Below are 26,735 nucleotides of genomic sequence, written 5' to 3'. Positions count from 1 at the left end.
CATGTTTCATAACAAAATGGAGACACTTTTGTGTTGAGAAACAACAGATGAAGTTGAGAATCAACTTATTGTAAAAACATCACCCCCTCTAGCCGTTTGTGAGACTTTACAAGAAGGCAGGCAGATTACAAGGAGCTGAAAATAGCAAAGCTTGGAAATGGAAGTGGCAAGGACGGAGAGCAACATTTATTTGAATGAAGGAGGCTTCCAGCTCATTTGCCACAGTAGCATCTTGGCAGTTCCAAATTATCATGACAACATTTACACATTGCCATAGAGTGCAGGAGAAGTTTTTTTCGAGTGAAAAGTTTTCACACAGCAAAGGATGATTATGGAAGGACGGAACGGCAGTCGGAACAATTCTTCAGCATTAGTTAGCAGCCCGAGAAAATAAAACTCCGGCAGGCAGGAGAAAACCGCATTTTAACCCCCCCCCCCCCCTCAAAGGCGCCAAAGTCGCGCACACAGCCAGTGGCAGAACTGCAGCGCATTGTAACATACAGAGTATTGTAACATACCTAAATAGATCAACAATACATACATAGATACATACATACAGCGCTCCCTCAGAGGACCTCAAGAAAGGCTTGAGAGTAGGAATGAGTTTTAAGTCTAGACTTAAAAGTCGATGGAGGGGGCAGTTCTGATGGGAAGAGGGATGCTGTTCTATAGTCTAGGAGCTGCAACCGCAAATGCACGGTCGCCCCTGAGCTTATGTCTAGATCACGGGATGGTCAGTAACCCCAAGTCGGCCGATCTGAGGGACCTGGAGGTGGTATGGTGGGTAAGCAGATTTTTGATGTAAGTGGGGGCAAGCCCGTTAAGGGCTTTGTATACATAAAGAAGGAGCTTGAAATTTAATGTGCGGGGATCGCTGGTCGGCACGGGCCCGGTGGGCCGAAAGGGCCTGTTTCCGCGCTGTATCACTAAAACTAAATAGTCCACTCAAAGTGCTTTCATTTTGTAACCATAGCCCACGTCCTCAATACATTTCTTGCAATCTGCATCTCTCCATGGCCACCTCAGTCCATGCTGAAGTGTAGACGGTGGTCAGCTGCAATCCCGCAGCCTTCGAAGCTCAGCAGATATCAACTGTTCTCTGCAGTCCAAACAGGAAACTGACCAGTCTGTAGCAACGCCTGCTGATCCTGCACAGGTTGCAATGCAGAGAGCAGCAAGAAAAGGTCACGCACAGGGTATTCTGAGAAAATGGTGCTTTGATCTTTTTTTTCTGTCTTATTTATCAGAAATAAACAACTTTGATGAAGATTGTAGATGGGTTGGTTAGGAAGTTTGAAGATGATGCAAACATTGGTGGGTTAGAGTTGCAGACAGTGAAGAAGGCAGCCAACAGATGCAACAGTAAAAAATATAGACACAAAGAACTGCAGGTGCTGGTTTAATAACAAAAAGGGCACAACGTGCTGGAGTAACACAGCGGGTCAGGCAGCATCTCCGGAGAACATAGCTAGGCAACGTTTCTGGTCAGGACCCTTCTTCAGAGTAATTGTGGTGGGGAGGGAAGGGCAGGATGGGGGGAGGGGAAGAAAACTGGATGAGAGGTGGGGGCAGGACAAAGTCTCAAGTGATAGGTGGATAGAGGTGAGGAGGGTTTTTGTGGACAAAAGATCAGTTACACATGAGGGTGGAGTAATGGCTAATAGATTTCAATCTGGGCAATTGTGAGGCGTTGCACTTTGGGAGATGGTGTAAGGGGAAAGTACACACTTCATGGCAGGATTCTTACAAGCAATAATATTCTGAGGGACCTTGGGGTCCAAGTCCATAGCTCTCTAAAAGTAGCAACGAGTAGTTAAGAAGGCATCTGGCATGCTTGCCTTCATCGAGTGTAAGAGTCAGGAAGTCATGTTGCAGCTTTACAAAGCTTTGCTTAGACCGCAATTAGAACATCGAAATACTGTACAGCACAAAAACAAGCCTTAGCCCTGCAATATCTGTGCCGAACATAATGCCAAGACAATCACTTATCTACCTGCATATAACCCATATCCCTCCATTCCCTGCATACTGTATCCATATGCCTATCCAAAAGTCCTTTAAATGCTTTTAAGTATGTACCTTTCTCAGATTGGACTATCCACATACTATTTCAAGAAACCCTCTTGGATGCACCTCACAGACTCTGCCCAGAATGTGCCTTTGGCAGTGAGCAAGTCCATTTCAATTTTGGGAAAGTCACCCACTTAAGACAACCCGGTTGCTTTGGCATATTTTGTTAATCAGTTCACACATCTGTTCCCCTCTTGCTTCTGGGGGCCCTTTAGTACAATCCATGAGAGTACTTGCACCTTTCTTATTTCTAAGTTCCACCCATACCTCCTCAGCAAACCCTCCAGTATCTTCTCTGAATGCCGCTGTGACCAGTCTACGTGACCATAGCTAAACTCCTCCACCTCTTTAGGAGTATTGTGTGGAGTTCTTATCTCCATTACAGGAAGGATACTCGATACACGTGACAATAAACTAAACTGAAACTGGTGCTGTGGTATTCACAGGAGTGTCGTTGAACTTCTAATGGCTTCCCATGGATACCTCTTGGCACCAGTAGACGGCCCACGAATATGCATCCACGTACATATTGAGTGGAAGGATGAAAGTGTCAGCAATCTCCAACTGATCTTGATCACTATCTCCTTGTAGAGATTCTGACAGTGCCCCAGTTGACACTTTTGGGAGTCAGTGGTATCATAAACGGCGTAACCAGGTTAGAATTATGAACCTGAAGGGCTGCTTATTCTGTCTGGCATCAACACTGACTGAGTTAACACTAGTTAGCTGTTTCAGGCATTGCGTGGCTCCAATTTCTAGGTGCCTCTGTAGGTATAAGTTTGGAAATAGATGAAAGGTATAAAATAAAATTGAGGGAGATGTCCCTTTTGACAGACACTACTAATACATTGGAATCCACTTCAGCAGGTATTTTATCTTCTTAAAGGAGATTGAATTAACATCCTAATTTGCTGAGACACTATCATTCAGACAGATTAAGGAAACTGCCTCTGTACTTAACTCATATTGAACAATTATCCCGTGGTAATTGGCACTGTGCCTCATGTAAGGGAGTTAAACTCAGAATTGACAGGTTCAATTCAGCTTTGCCAGGATCTGTTTTCAATCAACATTCAATACCCGACACCACATGTTCTTCTGACTTAAAACTCAGTTTAAATTTTTATTCTGATCACTTGTATTTGCACCTTCCATTGAGCTTTGGATATTTTCAGGGTTGTGAAAGTGAAAATGGAAATTTGCTATTTTTAATGAAAGTGGCTGAGCACTATAACACCATTTGACAATTTGTTATAACTGCCTGTTTCTCGTTCTCTCCATTCATATACATTTCACACCAGGTTCAAACATTGATTATTGCAGTGAATATTTGTCAAATGGTAAAATGTCAACACTGTTGAACATTACAGAACGTATATTTTATTTCTAACAGCATTCCTTGCTCGGTAAATAAATATTCTTGACTTTTCTTGTTCAATTCCCTGGACCCTGGCACTTTTCTTAAGTTTAACTATTTCTCCAATGCAAATTCATACAATGGGTGACACAGTTTGGATCAGTTTATTATTGTCACGTGTATCAAGGTTTAAGTGAGACTTTACAAGAAGGCAGGCAGATTGCAGGGAACTGTAAACAGCAATGTTTAGAAATGGAAGTGGAGGGGACAGAGTGCAACATTTAGTTGAATGACGGAAACCCTGCTGATTTGTGTAGGAACGAACTGCAGATGCTGGTTTAAACTGAAGATAGACACAAAATGCTGGAGTAACTCAGCGGGACAGGCAGCATCTCAGGAAAGAAAGAAACGGTGACTTTTCGGGTCGAGACGGGTTGGGTCTGAAGAGGGGTCTCGACCCGAAACATCGCCCATTCCTTCTCTCCAGAGATGCTGCCTGCCCCGCTGAGTTACTCCAGCATTTTGTGTCTATCTTCAGTGTAAACCATCATCTGCAGTTCCTTCCTAAACTTTTTACTCCATATTTTTTTAATAAGTACAAATCACCTACTTCATGTCCGCTGAGTTCTTAGGCACAGGATGTCGACCATACAGTGTTGATGAGCAAAAAACTGTTTCTTCAGCATCAATATTTTCATGGGTTTCCATGTGTAAATTAATTTAATTACTGCTGCAATCTTAAAGGAAAATTGCCAACCTTAATTATATTGTGCAAAGGTTCAGTAATCAAAAGTTTGTTTTATTTTACAAGTTGTCCATTGAATTCTTCCTTATAAAATAATTGATGCAAAGTGAAAGGTATAAATTAATCTGCTCTTTCATCCAAAAACTTAACACTTAAATGTATTCATTTCAACCACAAACTGCTACAACTCAGGGAGAGGGGTGACACACAAAAATGTAATGGTAAATTAAAAATATTCTGTTACCCAGAACAGTTTCCATTTTTATAGTTTCCATCAGGGAGCATCTCTGGAGAAAAGGAATAGGTGACGTTGCCTGACCAGAGATGTTGCCTGACCCGCTGAGTTACTCCTGCATTTTACATCTACCCCCACTTTTCTTTTCTGGGTGTTCTAGGCCAAGCTAGCAAATCTTCTGTACCTGCAAGGCAGAGTGAGTCCTGAGGGATTTGGAAGATCGCAGCTTTTACTGACTAGGCTGTGTAGTACCAGCATGTTAGCAAAGCGAGCTGGGAGGGGAGGACAGGTGGAGATAACGGTGACAATCTCAAAATACGAAGATGACCATTTAGATGAAAATCTAAACAAAACTGCAGATGCTAGAAATCTGAATGAAAACCTGAAAATGCTGGAGATAATCAGCAGGTCAGACTGTGGGAAGAAAAACAGTTAATGTTTCAGAAACTGGAACCTTTGTCAGTGCTGGGAAAGAGAGGAAACGTTAGTTTTCGGTAGCAGGGCAGGGGATGCATAGAAGTCGGGAGTTTGAGACAGCCTTAGCTGATAACTGGCAGTTCATATCCATCACAGCTGATCCATTTGATCTGGGGAGGCAAACTGGTTATGTTTTAGATTAAGTTGCAATGTTCAAAAAGTTTTAATATTTTTAATGTTTAACTGTCCGACAAAAAAATCTTTCTGTAAATCTTGTTCATCCCATTTTCAAAATTGGGGCATATGAGAGGTGAGAGATGAGCTGTAACCCCAGTACTTGGTGAGTTGACCTTTATGATATGACATTCTAGTGCACCGGGAACAATTATAGTGCTTTGTCCTTTAACAGATATAAACTGTGAGGCAAGTCAGAGCAGCATTCACAGCTGTAGAGGCCAGGCTCAGTCAAGAGCTGTATGTGCAGAGTTTGCGTTCTCTCTGTGGCTGTACAGGTTTCCCCTGTGTGCTTTGGTTCCCCCCCCCCCCACATCGCAAAATTGTGTTGGTAGATTAATTGGCTTCTGTATTATGGTGTAGATTTATGTAAAAGAGAATCAGTGGGGGGAGGGTTGACGGTGAGAGGGAAATAATTGCAGAAGATTCAAAGGGATGCAGAGCGGGTAAGTGGGACTAACCAGGAGCTAATATGGATCTGATGGGCCAAATGGCCTTCTGTGTATTGTTGTAGCATAGGGCCACTTAATGCCTGACCTGCAAAGTGTTCTCAGCATTTTCTGTTTTTACAACTAAATCTGGAATTAGAGCTAGCTCTAGTAAAGACAGCCATAAACCACGACAGTTCATGAATTTTCGATATGTACTCTCACAGATTTAGAATCTCATAAAAGTACCACTGTAGTTAAACAAAACTCTGATTTACAAATTTGGATATACCAGACAGCAGCTAAGAATAGTAGAACTTGTGCATTTTCTTTAGAAGCTTCAGCAAATAGTGGTTGATGATTTTGAACAGAAACCATCGCCAGAAAAACTAATAAGGTTACCAGAGCAGCACTGAGAATAACCTGAGATATATAAAATCTATTCAGCATGAAATTAAATCATCCACAAATATTTTCTGCTGCTGAACTGAATTAAAAACGGAGTATTTTTTAGTCTACAGGTGCAGTAACAAACCAAGATCAGGAGCAGGTGAAGTGGTTCCAATGGTCATGCTGTCTTCAGGGGACGAGTAGCGGCAGTCCAACGGGCTCCCCACTTTTTGGTCATGGTCGCTGGGTCTTTCGGGCGTGGACTAGCTTCACACCGTGGCATAGTTTTAGGTTTAGGTGAGTGGGGAAAGATGTATTAGAAACTATTTTACACAAAGGGTGGAAGGTGTATGGAACGAACTGCGGGAGGAAGTAGTTGAGGCAGGGACTATCGCAACCTTTACTGAAACATTTGGACAGGTTCAAGGACAGGACTGGTTTAGAGGGATATGGGCCAAATGCAGGCAGGTGGGACTAGTGTAGATGGAGCTTGTTGGTCGGCTTGGGCAAGTTTGAACGAAGGGCCTGTTTTCACCCTGTATGACTCTATAACTAACTACATTGAGAAATTTAAAAAAACACTGCAAATGCTGGAAATCTGAAATAAAATCAGTAAGTGCTGCAAACACTCAGCAGCTCAGGCTTCATCTGTAGAAAGAGAAAAATATTTAATGTTTCAATCAATCTGAGGTCCGTTTCAAGTTAACTGTTTCTCTTTCCACAGATACTGCCTGACCTGCTGAGTGTTTCCAGTATTTACTGTTTTATATCTAAATCGGGTATTAGAGCTAACCTCCGTAATAGTAATCTTAAAACTACCAGTAAAAAAATCTAACTAAACAAAGTGCGGGTCAAGTAGCATCCCGGTGAGTTCTTCAAGCACTTTGTTTTTTGCCCAAGATTCCAGCATCTGCAATCCCTCGTGGCTCCACAAAACTATCAGATTGTTGTAAAAACCACGAGAGACGCAAAAAGCCGGAGTAACTCAGCGGGTCATTTCCTTCTAACACATGTTGTAAAAACCATGCTGGTTCATGAAAGCCCTTCCATCCTTACCCAACCTTCAAGTGATCCACATTTCACTCATCTCCTCACTGCCTTCTTAGTTCAGGGGCATGTAGGAGTGGACAGTAATGTTCATATTCTATGAATTAACTAATTTTTAAAAATCAAGGCATCACCTGAAGTAATTCCATCCCCTGATCTCTGTCATATTGTTGTTTCTTGCAACTTGATGTGTGCTATTTACCTGTCATATACCTTTATTTCAACATAAGTGCTTAATCACCTGTGCTGTATGTCAGGATGTGGTCACTGGTTGAACTAAGTCATACAATGTTGGTGCAGTTATTAAATGCATGAAGTGATGGCATTGCTGCAGTGATTACCAATACCCTGTACTACCTTTATGTATACCTCATGCATGGACCTAGTGTTTCACTGCCTCCCAAGTTAAGGAACCAGGGCAAACTCCAGTTGTCAGAGATGCTGTGTAATGGGGACAAATTATTTGTGTGGCAGAAGGGGTGGTGCAGACCTATTTTGATATTCAAAGTCCTGAAGGAGCTTAAATATATCAGTAAGCCAGACTGGGAAGAAAGCACAAATATATATTTAGAAGACATCTTTTGTTGAAAGATCCAAACCCACATAACATCTGATGGTGCTGTCAGGATTCTGTTGAGCAAACGGAGACAGTGCAGAAATGCCCCATTTAATGCAAAGAGTTGCCTCAGCTAATGGGCTGTGCTTGGCAGAGGATTAACACCTTTCCCAGCAGTGCTTAGTCTTTGGAATTATCTTCTGTCTTATCTAATGGCTTATACATCTGAACAACACTGCATGAGATGAATCGTGACAGTATAATATCTGGATCAATGCATTGCGGGTGCTCAGAAATATAAGTGACAAGATAATTGGAATATGAAGATAAGAAATGGGAGAGTGGGACTGGGTCATCTGGCCCTCCGAGTCTCTCCCGTTCATCAAGATCACAGCTGATCTTCCAACTCAGTGTCCTTGTCCAGCACTGTCACACTATATCTCTCGATTGCTGTAATATCCATATCACTATTGCTCTCTCTTTTAAATGAACTACTTTGCTTGAGCACTCACTGCCCCTGGGTTAGAACATTCCAAAATTCGCCATCCTCTAAGTGAAGAAATTTCGTCATCTCAGTCCTAAACAGTCTGACCCTTATTCTGAAACAGTAGCCCCGTCCTAGATTTCTCAGCCAGGATATCATCCTTCCAACTTCTGAGCTGACAAGCACTTTAACTATTTCATAAGTTGCAATGCGTTCTTTTATTCTGCTAAACCCAGAGAATATTGTTCCAGTATCTTCAACTGCTCGTATGGCAAATTAACCATTCTTCAGGTGCACTACATAGAGAGAAAAATCACAACAGGTTTCTGCCCATTTCTCATATCCAGGGCAGAGTTGTATCTCGAGGATAGATTGGCTATGAAGTAGTGTTGCATGCTGTTTTTGCCGTTTAGTACACATGTAGGTGCATGGCTTTGTCGAGCTGGCACCTCAGTAATTTTGCTCACCTAGTCATGCAGTTACCAGGCTATTCTTAGCTAGGCTTGATCGTAATCAGCATGATAGTTATGGTTGAGTGAGAATTTGCCCGGCCATGAGGTTACTGATTGTGCTGTGCTGATCATGGTCCACAGCATCTCATGTATGCCCAGTTCTGAGCTGTCGGATCTGTTCTAAAATGTGTCCTAGTTCCAATGGATGGTGTCCTCCACCTGCGGGTAGAACATTGTTTCCATGAAAAATGCTTGTTGATCATTACCACCTATTCTTCATGATCAGGTTCATCTACCAGAGTACATTGGTGAAGATGAGGTCAAGTAGGTTTATCCCCAACCTGGGTTCACTGCTTAGTTGCCACAAACCCTGTCTCTCAGGAATCGACCAGCAAACTCTATGGTGGTCCTACCAAGCTCTTCTTGGTGATGGACACTGAGGTTATTGAAGAGATGGTCAGATGCATTCTGTGCATTTGCTAATTTCAGTGCTTCTTCTAAGTGCTGTTCACCATAGAAGAGCTGTGATTCATTGCTGATGTCAGATCCTTTCCCTCGTTCGATCTGATACCACAAAACCTCATGGGGCCTGGAATTAATGTTGGGCATTTGAAGGAGTACTCCCTGCCTGGATACCACTGTGCTGTCCTATTAGTGAGACAAGGCGTACCCAGGGATTGTGATGAAGGAGTCTGATACATTGTCGGTAAGGTATAGTTCCATGTGAATGAATAAATGAAAACTGTATTCTCACATGTGACAAGTCACAGTGAAATTCTTTGCTTGCATACCTTGCTGAGGTATGCAATAGTCGCCCATGAAGGGTGCTTAAAAAGTTACAAATTCCCCCCCTCCATCCCCACTCCTTCACGGCAGTCCCCCCTTGGCGGGTCCCCATTGTTCATTGTTCTACCCTCTCCACCTCACAGTGGTCCCCCCATGCCGGGTCCCCCATTGTTCGTTCCCTCGGCAGCGACGACCTTACTTCACGTGTCCGTCTCATCCGTCGGTCGGTGTCATCATCGGCCATTGCACCGACCTCTCCACAACACTGCCGGATCCTCTCCTGAGGCCTCCATGGCACCGACCCAGGCCCCAGCCGTGGGCTCCATCGACCGCTCCGCCGATCTGGGCTCCGACCCGCGAGGGGAGGTTCTTCCAACCGACCCACAAGGCCCCAGCCGGGCTTCTCCGAGGCCATGTGGGAGGCGTCGAGATCACAGCGCCTCGATAAAGCCGCGGCCCGGGGAAGCCTTCTCCTACAACTCTGGACAACTATGCCTGGTTTCACCAGTCTATGGGACCACTCTCCCAATGTAATCACCAGTCCCCATATGTTTGTGAGGAGACCATAATGAGGTTGTCAGCATGGGACTAACTTGGTCGTGCCCTGTTTCAGTGACCAGGTCAATGTCAGATGGCCCATCAGCTTCATTCCTTCTCTATTTAATGCCGCAGCACAACTGAGAAGCCTGCAAGCCCACTTCAAAAGTCATTTAACAGTCAGAAACATGATGGGTTTGGAGTGTCATGTGGCCCAGACCAAATGATGGCAGATTATTTGTGGCAATCCCGTTATTTTCATAGCTACCATTACTAAGAAGATATGATGTTTTTTTTAGATTTCACATTATTAATTGTTACCATGCTGGGATTTAAACTCAGGTCTCTTTTTTTTGTCCAGTTTCCGAATTACATGTCTGGTAACCTAACTGTTCCTCTACAACCATATACGTCAAGCTTGCGAATCTCTATTTTTTTTTCCAATGCAGACACGTTCATTTATATAGTGAAAAGTATTGCATGAGGTGTGCATATTTGCATATCAGTTACCTGTCTTGTTCAAAAGTAGGGAATCTAAGAAAATCACTGCTCATGTTACTCTAAATCTCTCGCATTCCTCAATGGTTGTGAATGTGTCCAAGCAATAATCAATTCCAGTTTGACCGCATCAGTACTATAAAATAAAAAGCTAAGCATTAAAATAACAAGCAGTAAAATGAATTGATGATGTTGAGAACACGGTATAAAGAATCCGGGCATGCTTTAAAGGTCTGTAAACTTTCAGAGTATTCCTTTGAGAAATGTACAAACATGCAATATTATTGAACCAGTTTATCAGGCAACTCCATATGTAAGTGGAACAGCCCTTGTGAAGAGGCAATTCAAAGCAGACATTTTTGGAAACTGCTTGTAATTAAGAAGCTATAACCTTTTGACCTGGCAATTTGCAAAATCGCTGGTAGTTTGCCAAGCCATAGCACTGACTGACTGTTGAACAATTATGTGGTTTCTTTCTATCAGTGCTGGCAAGCTTTTTAGAAAGATCACAGATTCACTTTGCCTACCTTGAAATGTCAGAGCAATAATTGGTGCTCACTTTGTCGTGCAGACCTAGCATCCAATGCAGCTTTGTAAATTCAATGTGAGAAGGGGATTGTTATCCGTGTTTCACTAAAATAACATTTATTTAACAGTGGTGTGGTGATCTGTCAGTGTTTACTATAGCACCCTGGCTATACATGTAGTTAATAAGCAAAAATCTGTTTATTTCTATAACTAATCAATGAGCTATTCTTTAAATAGTGCTGTAAAAGACCGCGAGCTAAGAAATAGAATATAGCTGGAAATGGGATTTTATTGCCTTTTTGAAATAATTTTGGCACAAAGAGGTGTGTCCTCTCTTTGTAGCGCATATTTTAAGACATGAGGTTTTGCTGGCAAGCCCAGAATTTATTGTGAATTCCTAATTGCCCTTCAGAAGACGGTAGTTAGCCTCCACAATGCTGTTGGGCGGGAAGTGTCAGGGTTCAGACTCAGTGACAAGGAAGGAATGGGAATGTTTCCAAGTAAGGATGGTGAGAAGAGGAACCTGAAAATATTGGTGTTCCCACTTGCCCATTGCTCTTGTCGTTCTCAGTGAAAGAGATTTCCGGGAATGGGTGATACTATACAATAGCCTGGACGAATAACTGCTATGCATTTATAGATGACACACTCTTCAACTGCAGGAATTCATATTTTGGGTGGTGGATGGGTTGTCCTAGAAAGGTCTTTGGAGCTTTTCGAATGTTGTTGGAATTGCGCTGAACCAAGTCAACCAAGTATTGGATCAGTTTGCCGACTAGTGCCTTGTAAATGGAGGAAAGGCTTTGGCATGTGAGGAAGTGACGATCCAAATTGTGGAGCCCATCACAAGTAGAAATAGCGAACTAGAATATTGATCACAGTGTTCAGTTTCAGATAGAGGGAATTGTTTTTTTAAATAACCGTGATTGATAATGTAATACGATTTTACAGATGTGAGACAAGGAAAAATAATATTCATTTTGGGCAGAAGTAATCCTCTTGGCAAGTTCAGGTATGCCTTGTATAACGTTTGGTGTTGAACAAGTAGATCAATGAGTGGAACCAGCTGCAAGAAATGGAAACCAACTTCATGTTTTGAATTTCTAGCGTTAAAAAGTGAAGAGGAAGATAATTAGTTGTTGCAGGAGTTGAAGAAGAAGAGTTGACAGATGCTGGGCGGCAAGGTGGTGCAGCGGTAGAGTTACTGCCTTACAGCACTTTCAGTGCCAGAGACGCGGGTTCGATCCCGACTATGGGTGCTTGTCCATACGGAGTTTGTACGTTCTCCCCGTGACTGTATGGGTTTTCTCTGAGATCTTCGATTTCCTCCCACACTCCAAAGACGTACAGGTTTGTGGGTTAATTGACTTGGTATAAAAATGTAAATTGTGGATAGTGTTAGTTTGTGGGGACCGCCGGCCAGTGCGGATTGAGTGGACCGAAGGGCCTGTTTCTACGCTGTATCTCTAAGCTAAACTAAAGAGATCTAACGTGGAATCTAAAGCGCTAGAGTGAAAGCTCAGAGTGGTGCCTGCCGCGTCATCTGATGACCAGGCACACTGAGACCATGCTGAAGAAAGAGGTTTGCGGGGTGTCACGGACTGGCACTGCTGCCTCGTGGAACACACAACGGTTGTCATTTCCCAGGATGACACCAGTTATTCTCCCCATTATTAAAGAGATTGATCTCAAGCATAATCACTGTGATCACCACATCAGTTACGGACGAGAGATGCTCGCTTCTGACTGGCCATGCCTCGTTAGCGTACCTCTTATTATTATGTGTAAATGAGAATGTCACACAAAATGTCACAGCTTCTGGCATCATGCAAAAATTGACTAATATTCCCACCGTTGTTGTTTAATTCTGTCTTATTAACAACGGTGCCATTTCATTCATGTGCACACAATTCAATTAATTGATTTTGCTGTAAATGTAACCATAGATTATTTTGAAGAGAGCCAGTGAAATACTTTCTAATTTGAAAATGTTTACATCCAGTGCATCAAATTTCCCGGGGGGGGAAGTCCTCAATCTCCCTGAATTCCACCCATCACACTCGCTCACAAAACTTCTCATCTTCCTCACGGACAAAAGCCATACATACAGCTTTGAGAGCAGTAATTTGTTAAACCTGCTGTTTTCTTTGCAGTTTAACGGTGGTGTAAAAGCATTAACATTTTACACTTAATCCTTACAATGTACGATAAAATATAACTACTGTAGATAGAATGCTCTCATTCTCATATTTGCATTTCAGAAACCTGTGTTCAGAAGTGTGTGGTTTCTGAGTTTGTGCTTGTAGATATGAATAAAAGCAGTGGTCGTTTGTACGTCAAACGTCAGCGATGGTCACAATGCATCCGCTACGCAATGAACATGCAGTAGCCGTGTGGTTAGACCACGCAGCCTTCTTTTTCCAGTGATACAGATGATTTCTTAATTTTTTTAAATCCACATGCTGCTGTTATAAAGTATTTACACCAGAAAACACTCTGGTGTAAGTTAAATGTAGAATGAAGTTACCTTTAGATTGGTAATGTTTCAAATTGCAAATGTAGTAGTGAAATCTGCATCAATTGTCAAGCTTGTCTTTCTGGTTTTATTTTGTGGTTTAGGAAATGCAGAGCTAAGTTGAAGGAACAGCCCAATACAGACGGTAGGGTTGTATTCAGTTTCAAACCAAGACGAATGTATACTATAAACCTCAATATATATTTTTCACCAGTCCTATTTTTATTTCAGACATTTCAGCAATCCTTGGGACAGAAGTCCAAAAAAAGGAACAAAGGTAAAAGATTTTGTTTTATCATTCTTGCTTTTCCTGCTCAATTTACTGCGTTTCCATAGTTTTACTGTGGCGACGAAAGATTATATTATTTTCTAAAAATGAGTCTGTTCAAATATAGTGATACATGTAAATCCTATTGTAACTATTTTTTAAATGTTTAAAGTGTATCAAAAAGTGTATACATTTATCAATGAGTATGAGCTCCACGGTTACTCCAAGACCTGTCGTTATGGTTATTTCATAGCTTGTTGTTCATATCAGCTCTTCTAAGTTGCTTTATTCTCACCATTCTATGACAGCAGTGAAATTGAAGTTAGGAAAACAGTAAGAAATGACAAGTTAGGAACATCCTTAATCAAAAATAGCAGTGGCCCTCGCACTCAGGTCTGGAGAATGCCATGATGGAAGAAACAGTCTTAGATGCGGCCATTTAACACAACTCTTTTTTCTGCCCTCAAACATAGCTGGCTTCCAATGACCCGATCATTCCATGCCTTTTGATTTTACTAACCCAACTGTGGTCCTGACCGCTCATCTACCTCATTTGATATCTTTGAACAATCTTTAATCAGACTTTATCTTGAACTAAATGCTGTACACATTATCCTTTATCTGTACACCGTGGACAGCTTGCTTGAAATCTTTTGTTTGACTGGATAGCAAGGAACAAAAACTTTGCACTGTACCTCGACACGTGACAATAATAAACAACACTAAACTATTGATAAATATCGTCTTACCCCCTAACAGAATTATCACGTTCACCGTCGAATGTCAGGTGGCCAAGAAATTCTACCCTTATTGTGGACCAGATGACAGGATTTTTTAAAGAGACCAAACAGTGTATTCAGTGTGCCGATGTCCAGATGTCCAGATTTTTAGTATGGGTCTGTGGAGCTGGAATAATGCCCATCTGATGGACATTCACACGGTGGCTGCACGGCACACAAAGCTTGTCACAAAGTGCCCGTTACGATGTGTGTTGGTCCTTAGTTTAACCATATTTACGAGTACGCAAGAAAATAGGAGCAGGGAAGGGTCATTTGGTCCTTCTTGTGCCAGTTCCCCCGAGTCATCAATTTCCCAATCTTTCAAATGTGTATCTACCTCCTTTTAAACAGCATCGGTGAATAAGCCTCTGCAACTTTTTTTGGGGGAGAATATTGGACATTCACCTCCCTCTTTGAGAAAGAATTCCTACACATCTTGGTTTTAAATGACTACCTTGTAACTATGACCCCTTATTTGAAACTCTCGCACTATGGTCTGAGCGCAGGTATATGGGACTAGGGGAGACTATGTGTTCGGCACGGACTAGAGGGGTCGAGATGGCCTGTTTCCGTGCTGTAATTGTTATATGGTTATATGGTTATCTAGCAGAAACATCTCTGTCCTGCACCTTCAGGATCACATACATTTCAATAGGTTCACCCCTCAATCCACAAAACTCCAAAGAATACAGATTTAACTTCTTCAGCCATTCAAGATAAGAAACTTTCATCCCAGGAAGTGAGCCTTCTGAACTGCCTCCAGTGTTAATATATATTTTGTTAATTAAAGAACCAAAACTGTGCACAGTTTCCAATTAGGTACCTCGAAACGTTCCTAATTATTGATCTTTTCCACCAACCCAACATCCCATGTTGCCCATATCATTGGACCTTTTTACACAAAGCGAGATATTCTCTATATTAATTAGCGTGGCATAGTGACACAGCTGGTAGAGCTGCGGCCACATAGCGCCAGAGACCCGGGTTCGATCATGACCCCGGGAGCTGTCTATGACCGCGTGGGATTCCTCTGGGTGCTCTGGTTTCCACCCACATCTCAAAGATGTGTGGGCTTGTCGGTTAATTGCTCTCTCTAAATTGCCCCTCATATATGTTGGGAATGGATAAGAGAGTGGGATGACATAGAACTAGCGTGAACGGGTAATCGATGATTGGCATGGACTTGGTGGGATGAAGCACCTATTTCCATTCTATATCTCTGAATTAAACTAAACTTAAGTTCTTTTGAATCATTTTTATAATTTTAAGAAATTTAGCAATCACATTGTACCTACTGCCCTGCCATTGAGATAATGGCCATGAAACCTGTCTTAATCTTGCCAAGACTGACACTTTAATATGCAGCTCCACATTAAGAATAAAGTGTTGCATTTAAGACAAATGAAATGCCATTTTTCTCTCAGAGGATTGTGTCTTTGGAATTCTCTTCCTCAAAGGGTGGTGATGGAGGAAGAGTCTTTGTATATGTTTTTATGGCAGAGTTAGATAGATTTTTGATAAGCAAAAGGGTGGATGATTGAGTAAATTAGAAAGTTAGGAGGTGGGTTTACAATCAGATTCGCCATGATCTTATTAAACGACAGAGCAGGCTCAAGGGTCTAAATAGCCTGGTTCTACTTCATATGTGGAATACTGTCGACCTGTATTAAATGAGAACACATATATATTAACGTTCTGAAATTAATTCTAAAAAAATAATAGTCGTGGACTTTCCTAGCGATAGCTTTATTTCTTGGGAGACTTGGATTTTGCGCATCTGGGTGTTTGACTTTTTACAATCCTTTGGCAATCTCAGGTACTTTCTCTCATTCCTTCTCTCCAGAGATGCTACCTGAGATACTCCCGCATTTTGTGTCCATCCCAGGTACTTTGACAGCGATGAGCAGAAGAAGAATTTCTTGCAAGGATCTGGGTCGTGGAGACTGTGAAGGGTGGTTATGGAAGAAGAAGGACGCCAAGAGCTACTTCTCGCAGAAGTGGAAAAAGTACTGGGTTGTACTGAAAGACGTCTCACTATACTGGTACATGAACGAAGAAGTAAGGACCAATTTAAGCATCAATCCTTGGATTATGTAGTCTGATCCCATAGCGTATTATGCCCAATGAAGCTATCGACATTTTTGGTAAACTAACTGTTAACCAACTCAACTGGGATCAGGGTGGGGGAGGGGCAGAGAGAGGGAATACTATCTACCTCCTTGGAGACCCTCAGACTATCCTTGATCGGACTTTGCTGGCTTTACCTTGCACTAAAAGTTATTCGCTTATCATGGATCTATACATTGTAAATAGCCCGATTGTAATCATGTACTGGTTAGCACGCAACAAAAGCTTATCTCTGCACCTTGGTACACGTGACAATAAACTAAACTGAACTGAACTGAGAGATGGAATGCAGAGGTTACTTGAATTTAGAGACATCAACATTTATACCGCTGAGTTGTAAGCGGACCAAACAAAATATTAGGTGCTGTTCCTCCAACTTGTGATTTAAATATTGTAAAGTATTAATCCAGCCATGTATCTGCTTTACATGACTTTAGAGAGCATTCTTAAATACGTGAATTGCAATATAACAGGGTATTTGTTTCTAAATGGGAGCAGAGGAGGTTAGCAAGCTAACTTACTGTGCAGAGAAGTGCACTGGAATTTAAATTTGTCCACCTTCAGAGCTACACAATAATGATACATTATATGCATTAAATTGATCTGCTGTGCAACATTTTTCTATGTTGATGGGGAATTTCCAGCGCGCCAGCCATTCCAGTCACTATTACAGTCGGCGGACTCAGCCAGGTATCAGAGTTTCTTATTATTATTGTTGAACCAAATCAGTGGGGAAGAAAGTGAGTGTAACTAGAAATCTTTTATCAAGAAAACAAGTGATAGAAGTAAGAACAGAGTGTGCACTTTGAAAGCTGCTTAAATGATAAGAATTAAGACTGTAGGATTGGATAAATATTTGATCAAAGCATTTAGCCCCGCTACCCAATCTGAGGAAGACAGATCTCGTAGGGATGTGAACAGGAAAAAAATGTACGAACGAAGAAAATACATTTTGGAAAATAATATAAAGAGGTTGAATGACTTTTTTTGGAAGATATTTTGTCTGAGGGTAACATTATTATTTGTTTGTTTTGCAATATAGCCAAGAGCTGCAATTCTGCAATATTTGTTCAATTAGATTTTAATCAATTCTAAAAACTTATAAATAGTAAAATATTGAACATCCCCTAAGAAAAAAGTCACCAAAAAAACAAAAACAAAAAAACCATGGGAAAAAAAAATTAAAAATCGGGGGAAAAAAATCAACGTTTCCACTTTGGAAACGGCCAGTTCTCTGTTCTCCCATCTCCGAGCGGGAGTGGCTGAATCTGAACCCAATGCCTGTAATCCCAACACCAGACGCTGCTGCGGCGGAGCCCGCTCCCCTCGCCTCTCCCCCGCCTCCGGGGCCAAAGCCATCTTCCCCCCACACCACCTCCGCTGACTCCCGCTGACCCCCGCTGGGTCTATGCCACCCCCGCTGGGTCTATGCCACCCCCGCTGGGCCCATGCCACCCCTGCTGGGCCCACGCCACCCCCGCTGGGTCCACGCCACCCTCGCTGAACCCCGCTGGGCACACGCCACCCCTGATTTATGAGGATGTTGTCAGGACTAGAGGGCCAGAGCTATAGGGGGAGGTTGAATAGGCTGGGACTCTATTTCATGGAGCACAGGAGGATGAGGAATGATCTAATAGAGGTGTATAAAATCACGATTTGAACAGGTATGGTTGAATCTTTTGCCCAGAGTAAGTGAATCGAGGAGCAGAGGACATAAGTTTAAGGTGAAGGACAAAAGATTTAATAGGAATCTGTGGGGTATGTTTTTCACACAAAGGGTGGTAGGTGTATGGAACAAGCTGCCAGAGGAGGTAGTTGAGGCAGTGACTATCGCAACATTTAAGAAACAGTTAGACAGGTACATGGATAGGACAGGTTCGGAGGGATATGGATCAAACGTGGGCAGGTGGGACTAGTGCAGATGGGACATGCTGGGCCGAAGGGCCTGTTTCCACACTGTATCACTCTATGACTCTATCTTTCCCTCTCAAACCCATTCTCCTGCCTTCTCCCGATTACCTCTGACACCCGTATCAATCAAGAATCTATCAATCTCCTCCTGAAAAATGTCCATTGACTTGACCTCCACAGCTGTCTGTGGCAATGAATTCCACAGCTCACCACCCTCTGACTTAAGAAATTCCTGCTCATCTCCTTCCTAAAGGAATGTCTTTTAATTCTGAGGCTGTGGCCACTGGTCCTAGACTCTCCCACTAGTGGAAACATCCTCTCCAAATCCACTCCATCCAGGTTTTTACCAGGCTGGGACAGACGGCAACAGCTTCACACCGTGTCCCAAAGCTTGTGTCCTGTCCTGCATCACCCAAGGCAGCAGAGATGTTATAGAAGAGGGCAAGCACCGTAACAAAGTAGCTCACAATGTTTTGGGTAACATTCAGGAATGTCTATGCATGTCACATCATGAATATTACTGAAGAACGGTCTTGACCCGAACTATAATCTATACCTTTTCTCCAGAGATGCTGCCTGACCCACTGAGTTACTCTAGCACTCTGTGACATATCACCTATCCATGTTCTCCATAGATGCTGCCTGACTCACTGAGTTACTCCAGCACTCTGTGACATGCCACCTATCCATGTTCTCCACAGATGCTGCCTGACTCGCTGAGTTACTCCAGCACTCTGTGAAACGTTGCCTATTCATATTCTCCGCAGATGCTGCCTGACCCACTGAGTTATTCCAGCATTTTATGACTATTTTCCCTTCACCCATCTGCCCAAGCCCACTCTCCCCCTCCTTTCCTATGTTCATTTCCACCCATAAACCTCTCTCTGCCTCTACATTTCACTCCTCTTTCAAATCTGCTCTACTTATCTACATGCATTTTTCTTCTTCACTTTTTAGTCATAGAACGATGCAGTGTGGAAACAGGCCCTTCAGCCCAACTTGCCCACACCGACCGACATGTCCCATCTAAACTAGTCCCACTCACACGCGTTTGGCCCATATCCATCTAAATCTGTCCTATCCATGTACGTGTCCAAATGCTCTTAAACATTAGGATAGTCCCAGCCTTAACTACCTCCTCTGGCAGCTCTTTACATACACCCAGCACCCTTTGTGTGAAAAAGCTACCTCAGATTCCTGTTCATTTCTGAAATATTGGTCATAAATTTGGTGCAAAAATGCTTCAAAACAAGGCTCAGAATGGATCAGAGAGCATCTAAAACCCCTGAGCTTCCAGGGCCCTTAAGTGGGCCCTGGACCCCGGCATCGAGGGACTTCATGCTTCGCGCTTGTGATGTGCGCAGTGCACACATTATTTCACATTAAGTTTTTTGTCATCCTGTCATGCCACCCCCCTTTTTGAAAAGCTTCGTACGGGCCTGTTGAAGCAATGATGACTTGGCAGTTTTTTTTAATAAACCTGCTACACCGGACATTTATTTTGTTGGTTTCCTGGGTATTTTGCTTTTGTGAAACCACATCACATATTGGCAGAGTATTTTTGTCATTTGCTGAAAGTGACAGAACAAGTTCTTTATTTTTAGTTCTTAAAACGGTCCTCATGCTCAGCTTGAAAACTAAATATTCTTTTGCATGTTATATGAAGATTTAATAATCAGAAATATGATGAGAAGGTTACTGTATGGTTGTTGTAGAATGGCATGTTTGTTGCAGGTTCTCCATGCATGTCACTGTGCATGAAGATATCTGGCCATGCAAACAGCACAAAACAATCATTCAGAAGTGAGATTCACACAAACCGCTGGAGTAACTCAGCGGGTCAGGCACTATCCCTGGAGAAAAAGGATGGATGATGTTTCGGGTCGGCACCTTTCTTCAATGTTCATTTTCCAATGTTCTCTCGACTCTGGGTCAGTTCCTGTGGACTGGAGGGTAGCCAATGTAACTCCACTTTTTAAGAAAGGAAGGAGAGAGAAAATGGGGGATTATAGACCAGTTAGCTTTACATCGGTCGTGGGGAAGATGCTGGAGTCGATTGTTAAATATGTTATTGTAGCGCATTTGAAAAGCAGTGACAGGATCAGTCAAAGTTAGCATTAATTTATGAAGGAGAAATCATGCTTGACAAATCTTCAGGAATTTTTTGATGATGTAACAAGTAGAATGGATAAGGGAGAGCCAGTGGATGTGGTGTATCTGGACTTTCAAAAAGCCTTTGACAAGGTCCCACACAAGAGATTAATATGCAAAATTAGAGCACATGGTGTTGGGGGTAGGGTATTGACATGGATAGAGAACTGGTTGGCAGACAGGAAGTAAAGAGTAGGAATTAATGGGTCCTTTTCAGAATGGTAGGCAGTGACCAGACGGGTGCCACAAGGCTCGGTGCTGGGACCCCAGTTATTTACAAAATATATTAACGGCTTAGCTGAGGGAATTAAATGTCACATCTCCAAGTTTGCAGATGACACAAAGCTGGGTGGCAGTGTGAGCTGCGATGAGGATCCTATGACCCCACAGGGTGACGGATAGGTTGGGTGAGTGGGCAGAAGCATGGCAGATGCAGTATAATGTGGATAAATGTGAGGTTATCCACTTTGGTGGCAAGAACAAGAAGGCAGATTATTATCTGTATGGTGTCAGATTAGGAAAAGGGGAGGTGCAACGAGACCTGGGTGCAGCAGGCAGTGAAGAAAGCTAATGACACATTGGCCTTCATTGCGAGAGGATTCGAGTTTAGGAGCAAAAAGGTCCTACTGCAGTTGTACAGGGCCCTGGTGAGACCGCACCTGAGGTATTGTGTGCAATTTTGCTCCTAATTAAGGAAGGACATTATTGCTATTGAGGGAGTGCAGCATAGGTTAATTCCTAGGATTGCGGGACTGACATATGATGAAAGAATGGGTCGACTTGGCTTGTATTCACTGGAATTTAGAAGGATGATTGGGAATTTTATAGAAACATATAAAATTCTTAAAGGATTAGACAGGCTAGATGCAGGATAAATGTCCCCGATGTTGTGGTAATCCCGAACCAGGGGGTCACAGTTAAAAAATAAGTGTTAGGCCATTTAGTACTGAGATGAGGTAACATTTTTTCACCCAGAGTTGTGAATCTGTGGAATCCTCTAACACAGAAGGCAGTGGAGGCCAATTCACTGGATGTTTTCAAGAGAGAGTTAGATTTAGCTCTTAGGGCTAAAGGAATCAAGGGATATGGGGAGAAAGCAGGACCGGAGTACTGATTTTAGATGATCAGCCATGATCATATTGAATGGCAGTGCTGGCTCAGAGGGCCTATTTCAGGACTGAAGTCTGATTTCAGGGCAGTGGAAATAAAATAGGCTGAACCTCTGGAGTGCTGGGAACCTCTGAAGGCCCCCCCCCCCCGTGTCCCCCCCCCCCCCCCCCCCCCCCCCCCCGTGCGATGCCCAGTGGTCCCAGAAATCCCCCAGGGTTTCCCGTGGACAGCCATAGTCCCTCTCCACAGTCGAGGTCTTCTTCAGGTCACTCTGAAACTGAAGGTCAACTGAACTGAAGATCACTCCAGCATCAATCACGATGAGACTCCCACCCATCCTCCTTAGGAAAGTCCTCAGCTTAAGTTTAATATGCAAGGCTGATACGGCTAGAGCTCGTGAATAATAAGTGCCGTGTTTGCCCATGCTGCAATGCCTCCGTGCGGGATTCTAAAGGAGAAAAGGTCTCAAGGTCACATGTATTTATGTCAATTATGATTTGGTGAGTGTAGTAGAGCGTGAGTAAATGAGGGACATTACCCATACTGTATGTCCCAGGTTTAATATTTGGCAAATGAGGAATCTAATTAGAAAAGCCCTGCAATCATGTGGAAATGGAAACCTGAAAGAGAAATAGTGTAGTAGCTCAGCAGGCCACTGAGTGTCTTGTAACTAGAACAGTTAAGCTAACCTCTCCTTTGTTCTGTTGTCATAGAGAATGTCAGCTTTTACATGGGATCAATTATTTTGGTATCATTGGCAAAGTGAACATATCCTGGTATAGCTAACAGCTCGGCATTTAGGAGCTTTTAGCTTTGAATGTGAACTTTGCCCTTGACATTCAGATCCATTTAACTGTTTTGGGTTTTTTTCCCACAAAGAAAGATTTTAAAAGACTTTTTTCAAAAGGGACATTTAGTTAATTGAACATTTGAGCATTTGAGACAATTTTAAAAATATTATGCATCAAAAAAAAATGTCCAAATGTGTTGTTTTAATTTTCCTCAGGATGAGAAGGCTGAGGGATTTATCTGCCTGTCGGAGTTCAAAATTGACAGAGCGACTGAATGTCGGAAGAAGTAGTAAGTATCGTGGATGTGGTGGCCTAATGCACCCTTTCATCCTTGACTACAGAGGGAAATAATTCAATAGGGTCTCAGATGTTGGTTGCACGTCGTGTTTGGCACTTCAACCTGCAAGATTAATTACTGTATAAATTCTTTGAGTTCTGTTGATTAACTTTGCTCTCATGTTTAACAAGAAACTATATTAAGATATCCCTTTTAGCCTTTGTCTTCCCGTCACTCACAGTCACTGCTAGCAGGCCCTATCAGAGGGGGGGCAACGAGTGCCATTTGGCATGAACCTCATGCCTGTCTGCTTCAAAGGGATCTTGATTTGGGGGCCTCAGAAATTGAAATTGGCCTGGGCCTCTGTTCATCTATGAGAGGACCTGACTGCTACCCTCCTCTTGTTTATCTCTGCCTATCTCACTATTTGCTGGCCACTTGCCCACAGCCAGCTAGTTCACACCAAGCTGTGATCCATGCTGTCTGCTTCAATAATCCAGATTATTCCTGCTTTTACCTTTTCTACTGTTGCTTTATTCAGTGCATTTTCTACAGTTTTTGCAAACTAAACATTCACAAACAAAAAGCAGGCAATTAATTTAGACAGACTCACCAGTTCAAAAAAATATTGGAAACTTTATCCCAAACCAGCCCTAATACATACATACCTTCTAAGGAATAAAAATAAATTGTTTGGCACGTTATTTGACTATCCTGTGTGACAAGGTTTTTTTTGTCCAAAGAGGTGAACATTTGCAGATCTATTTGATCAGTCCCTATTCTGAACTCAGAAGCAGTCAAGGTTTCTGAGGCTCCTATTACTGCCATCCAGTGCAAAAACAGAGGGCCATGTTCAACAGGGCTCAGTATATGCTGGTGATCAGTAACAAATGCTCATCTGCTATAAAAACGGAGGGATTTATGTGCACATTTTATCGACTGGAGAAATAATTGTGATTTTAGGCCATTTGGCACATTGTATTGTCATTAGAAAATAAATTTAAAATATATCTTTACATCTTTGAAGTATAATATTTAACCAGATTTTTAAGGCCAATGCAAGACAAAGTGAGCAATGCATTAAACATTGATATAATCCCATTTTAAGTATTTTGATAGAATAAATGGAGGGTTGATATTTCTATTTGCTAGCGTATTGCTATAGCCAGGGATCACAGTCTCAAATTACAGAACCAGCTTTTACAGCAAATTACAGTCCATTTGGGACTGAGACACAAAATTTCTTCACCGAGCTGGTGGTAAATTTTGGGATTCTCGTCACAGAGGCTGTGGAGACGCAGTTACAGGGAATATTCAAGGCAGAGCTGGATTGATATTTAGTTATTAAGGGAATCAGGGAATATGCGGCTAGCCCACGGAAGTGATACAGAGGTGAAAGATCAGCCATGATCTTCTCAAATAGGGAGTATGTGATGGGCTGAATGGTTACTAGTACTTCTATTTCATATGTCCCAAAGTAAAATCCATTCAATCCATCTGAATATCAACTTTGAAAAATCTTTAACATTTAAACTGACATTTATGTATAATGTGAGCATCATATACTTGTTTAGTCCAGTTTAGTCATTGTTGCCCAATTTGATGACTCATGCCTTGAATTAGGTCACAGGACCAAACTTCAATTCCATGTAAACTGCTTATTTTACAAGGTGCTGCCTGCTCCCAACACGCATGTCTCACAGAACCAGGCAAGAAGTAAAATGAACTGAGGACTTTTTATTGTGAACCAGTTGCATGGAGGTTCTGACATAAGGGAAACCAGTCTTGCGACTGAACTTTTATGAAACCAGCTATAATATACACCAGCGGCACCAAAAAATCGCTATGTTTCCAAAGTGATGAAATGTTAAAACATTCATCAACGTGCTCTAGTTTTCTAAATATTAAAGATTCAATGTCGTATTAAGGGACTGAGCTGCCACCCCCAGGTATAGGATACTGAGTTGGATGATCAGCCATGATCATATTGGATGGCTATGCAGGCTTGAAGGGCCGAATGGCCTACTCCCGCACCTATTTTCTATGATTCTATGTTTCTATGTATTGAAGTAAAATGTGGAATATTTAGCTAAAGAGCAGCTTCCAGACCTTCAACGGGCCCTATCACTTAACACTGTTGTTAGGCTGATGCTTTGTGTCAGTTTCCTGTCACGTACACAGTCACTGCACTTCTGAGTTTATGATTCATTTTGAGACATTTAACTTCTTTTGGTCTCATGAAGCAATTTTTTTTACATGTTTGGGCTCTTCTTCCAAAAAAGGAATAAAATAAATCAAAATGCCTGATACATTCGTATTTATGATTTTGTTTATGCCATCAGACCAATTTGATGCTGAATGAATCAGAACAGCCGCCCATGTATTATAGGGATGGCAGTATAGTGAACCAATTCCACAAAGACTATGCTTAATGTATGAGCCATACTGCGTCACAGGCTGTCTGAGAGTGGAGTCAGAATTGCAGACGCAATTGCATCCTCTCCAATATGCCCTACTAAACAAAAACAGGAAGCAACAAGGAGCTGAAAGGAGTTGAAATACTGCTTCCATTTTTATTCATTTTAAACTCCATCCTTAGCCCCGGGGCACAAAATGTGATTTTAGAACCGATAAAGTTTATTAACTTAAAATGTTAACTCCATTTCTCTCCTCAAAGTTGCATCTGGGCCTGCCAACACTTGTTGATTTTCTTTTAAAAAATACCAACCAGAGAGAAATGGTTTGATATTAATCTTTAATGAGTCCTTTTTAGCAGTTGAGTGTATTCAAATATTTGTATATGGAAATGACGTATGAGAGCTTGTGGTTTTCATTGTGTGCATCTCTCTCTCTCTCTCTCTTTCTCCTTCACAGTGCATTCAAAGCATGCCATCCCAAGATTAAAAGCTTTTACTTTGCAGCAGATAACATGGATGACATGAACAGGTATGTCCACTAAAGAGCAATGTAATTCAGTACACCTTCTCATTCCCATACTGAACCTTCTGTCTTGGGCCTCCTCCATTCCCCGAGTGAGGCCACACACAAACTAGAGGAACAGCACCTCGTATTCCTCATGTAGCTTACCACCCAACTGTAAGAACATTTAATCCTCCAATTTTAGTCAACCTCAATCCTTCCCCCTTTCCCTTTCTCTCCCAAACACCCCCTTCCTCTCCCCCCTCCCCCCCTCCACCCGCATGCCCTCCCCGGGCCTAACATCTATTTCACTCCTACCCCTATATTCCTTCAACTCACTTCACAATTTGCAACTTCAGTGCGTCTCCCACACCTTCTGCTTTAATCTCAGGCCTTTCTTCCAACCATCTGCCTATGAACCCCCCTCCTCCCACCACCACCACATGCCCCTGTCCACATTACCTGCCACGCCTTGTCCTGCATCTTCTCTCTTTAAGCTTTCACTCCCTCCCCATCCCCCACCCCCCCCCCCCACCCCCACCATCTGTCTGAAGAAAGTTCCTGACCCAAAACATCACCTATCTATGTTTTCCAGAAATGCTGCCTGACCCGCTGAGTTACTCCAGCACTTTGTTTCCTTTTGTGGAAAGCAGCATCTACAGTTCCTTGTTTCAACTTAGAAACATTTGAAGTGCTGGCTTATAGATGAAACTTTAAACCGAGAGCCCTTGCCAAAAGATCCTGTAGCATCGTTTATGTAAGAGAAAGGAAAATGTTTCCATGTCCCAGCCAACATTTATCCTTCATCCACCCTTCACTCTACATTCATCGCTTTATATGTTTCCAGCATCATAACTGTGGGCACATTCCAAATGAACTATCTGTGTCTTCAACGTGTTTTTGGAGTTCCTGCGGAGGTAAATAAAATTTGCCACAATAGGTATAAGCTTTGATGTATTTTCTCATCAAATGCAGATCAGGAATTTCAGAGCCCACTTCCCCAGTTTAAAGGTGGGCTGTATCTCCACATTAATTAATTTTGTATAGAGTAACATACTGAAGAGAGTTTCCGCAGTGAAGGATTAAAAAAAACATAAAGTTAGTGACAGACAAAGTTTTAACA

The 26,735-nt window shown here is 42.3% G+C and overlaps 1 protein-coding gene across 8 annotated transcripts in view; it reads left to right on the top strand.

Moving 5' to 3' along the window:
* Positions 1-26,735, top strand: part of cnksr2 (connector enhancer of kinase suppressor of Ras 2) — a 469,607-nt gene that overhangs the window by 369,134 nt on the left and 73,738 nt on the right. For all 8 annotated transcript variants that reach the window (XM_033033316.1, XM_033033315.1, XM_033033314.1 and 5 more), the window contains 4 exons: positions 13,511-13,556; positions 16,212-16,384; positions 22,632-22,705; positions 25,568-25,639. In XM_033033316.1, coding sequence (XP_032889207.1) covers positions 13,511-13,556; positions 16,212-16,384; positions 22,632-22,705; positions 25,568-25,639 — 365 coding nt within the window. The remainder of the gene's footprint in view (positions 1-13,510; positions 13,557-16,211; positions 16,385-22,631; positions 22,706-25,567; positions 25,640-26,735) is intronic.

The sequence above is a fragment of the Amblyraja radiata genome, chromosome 14 (genome assembly GCF_010909765.2).
Source record: "Amblyraja radiata isolate CabotCenter1 chromosome 14, sAmbRad1.1.pri, whole genome shotgun sequence".
Classification (NCBI taxonomy): Eukaryota; Metazoa; Chordata; class Chondrichthyes; order Rajiformes; family Rajidae; genus Amblyraja; species Amblyraja radiata.
Note: the sequence above shows the minus strand (reverse complement) of the source record. Positions and strands in the feature narration are given on the sequence as shown.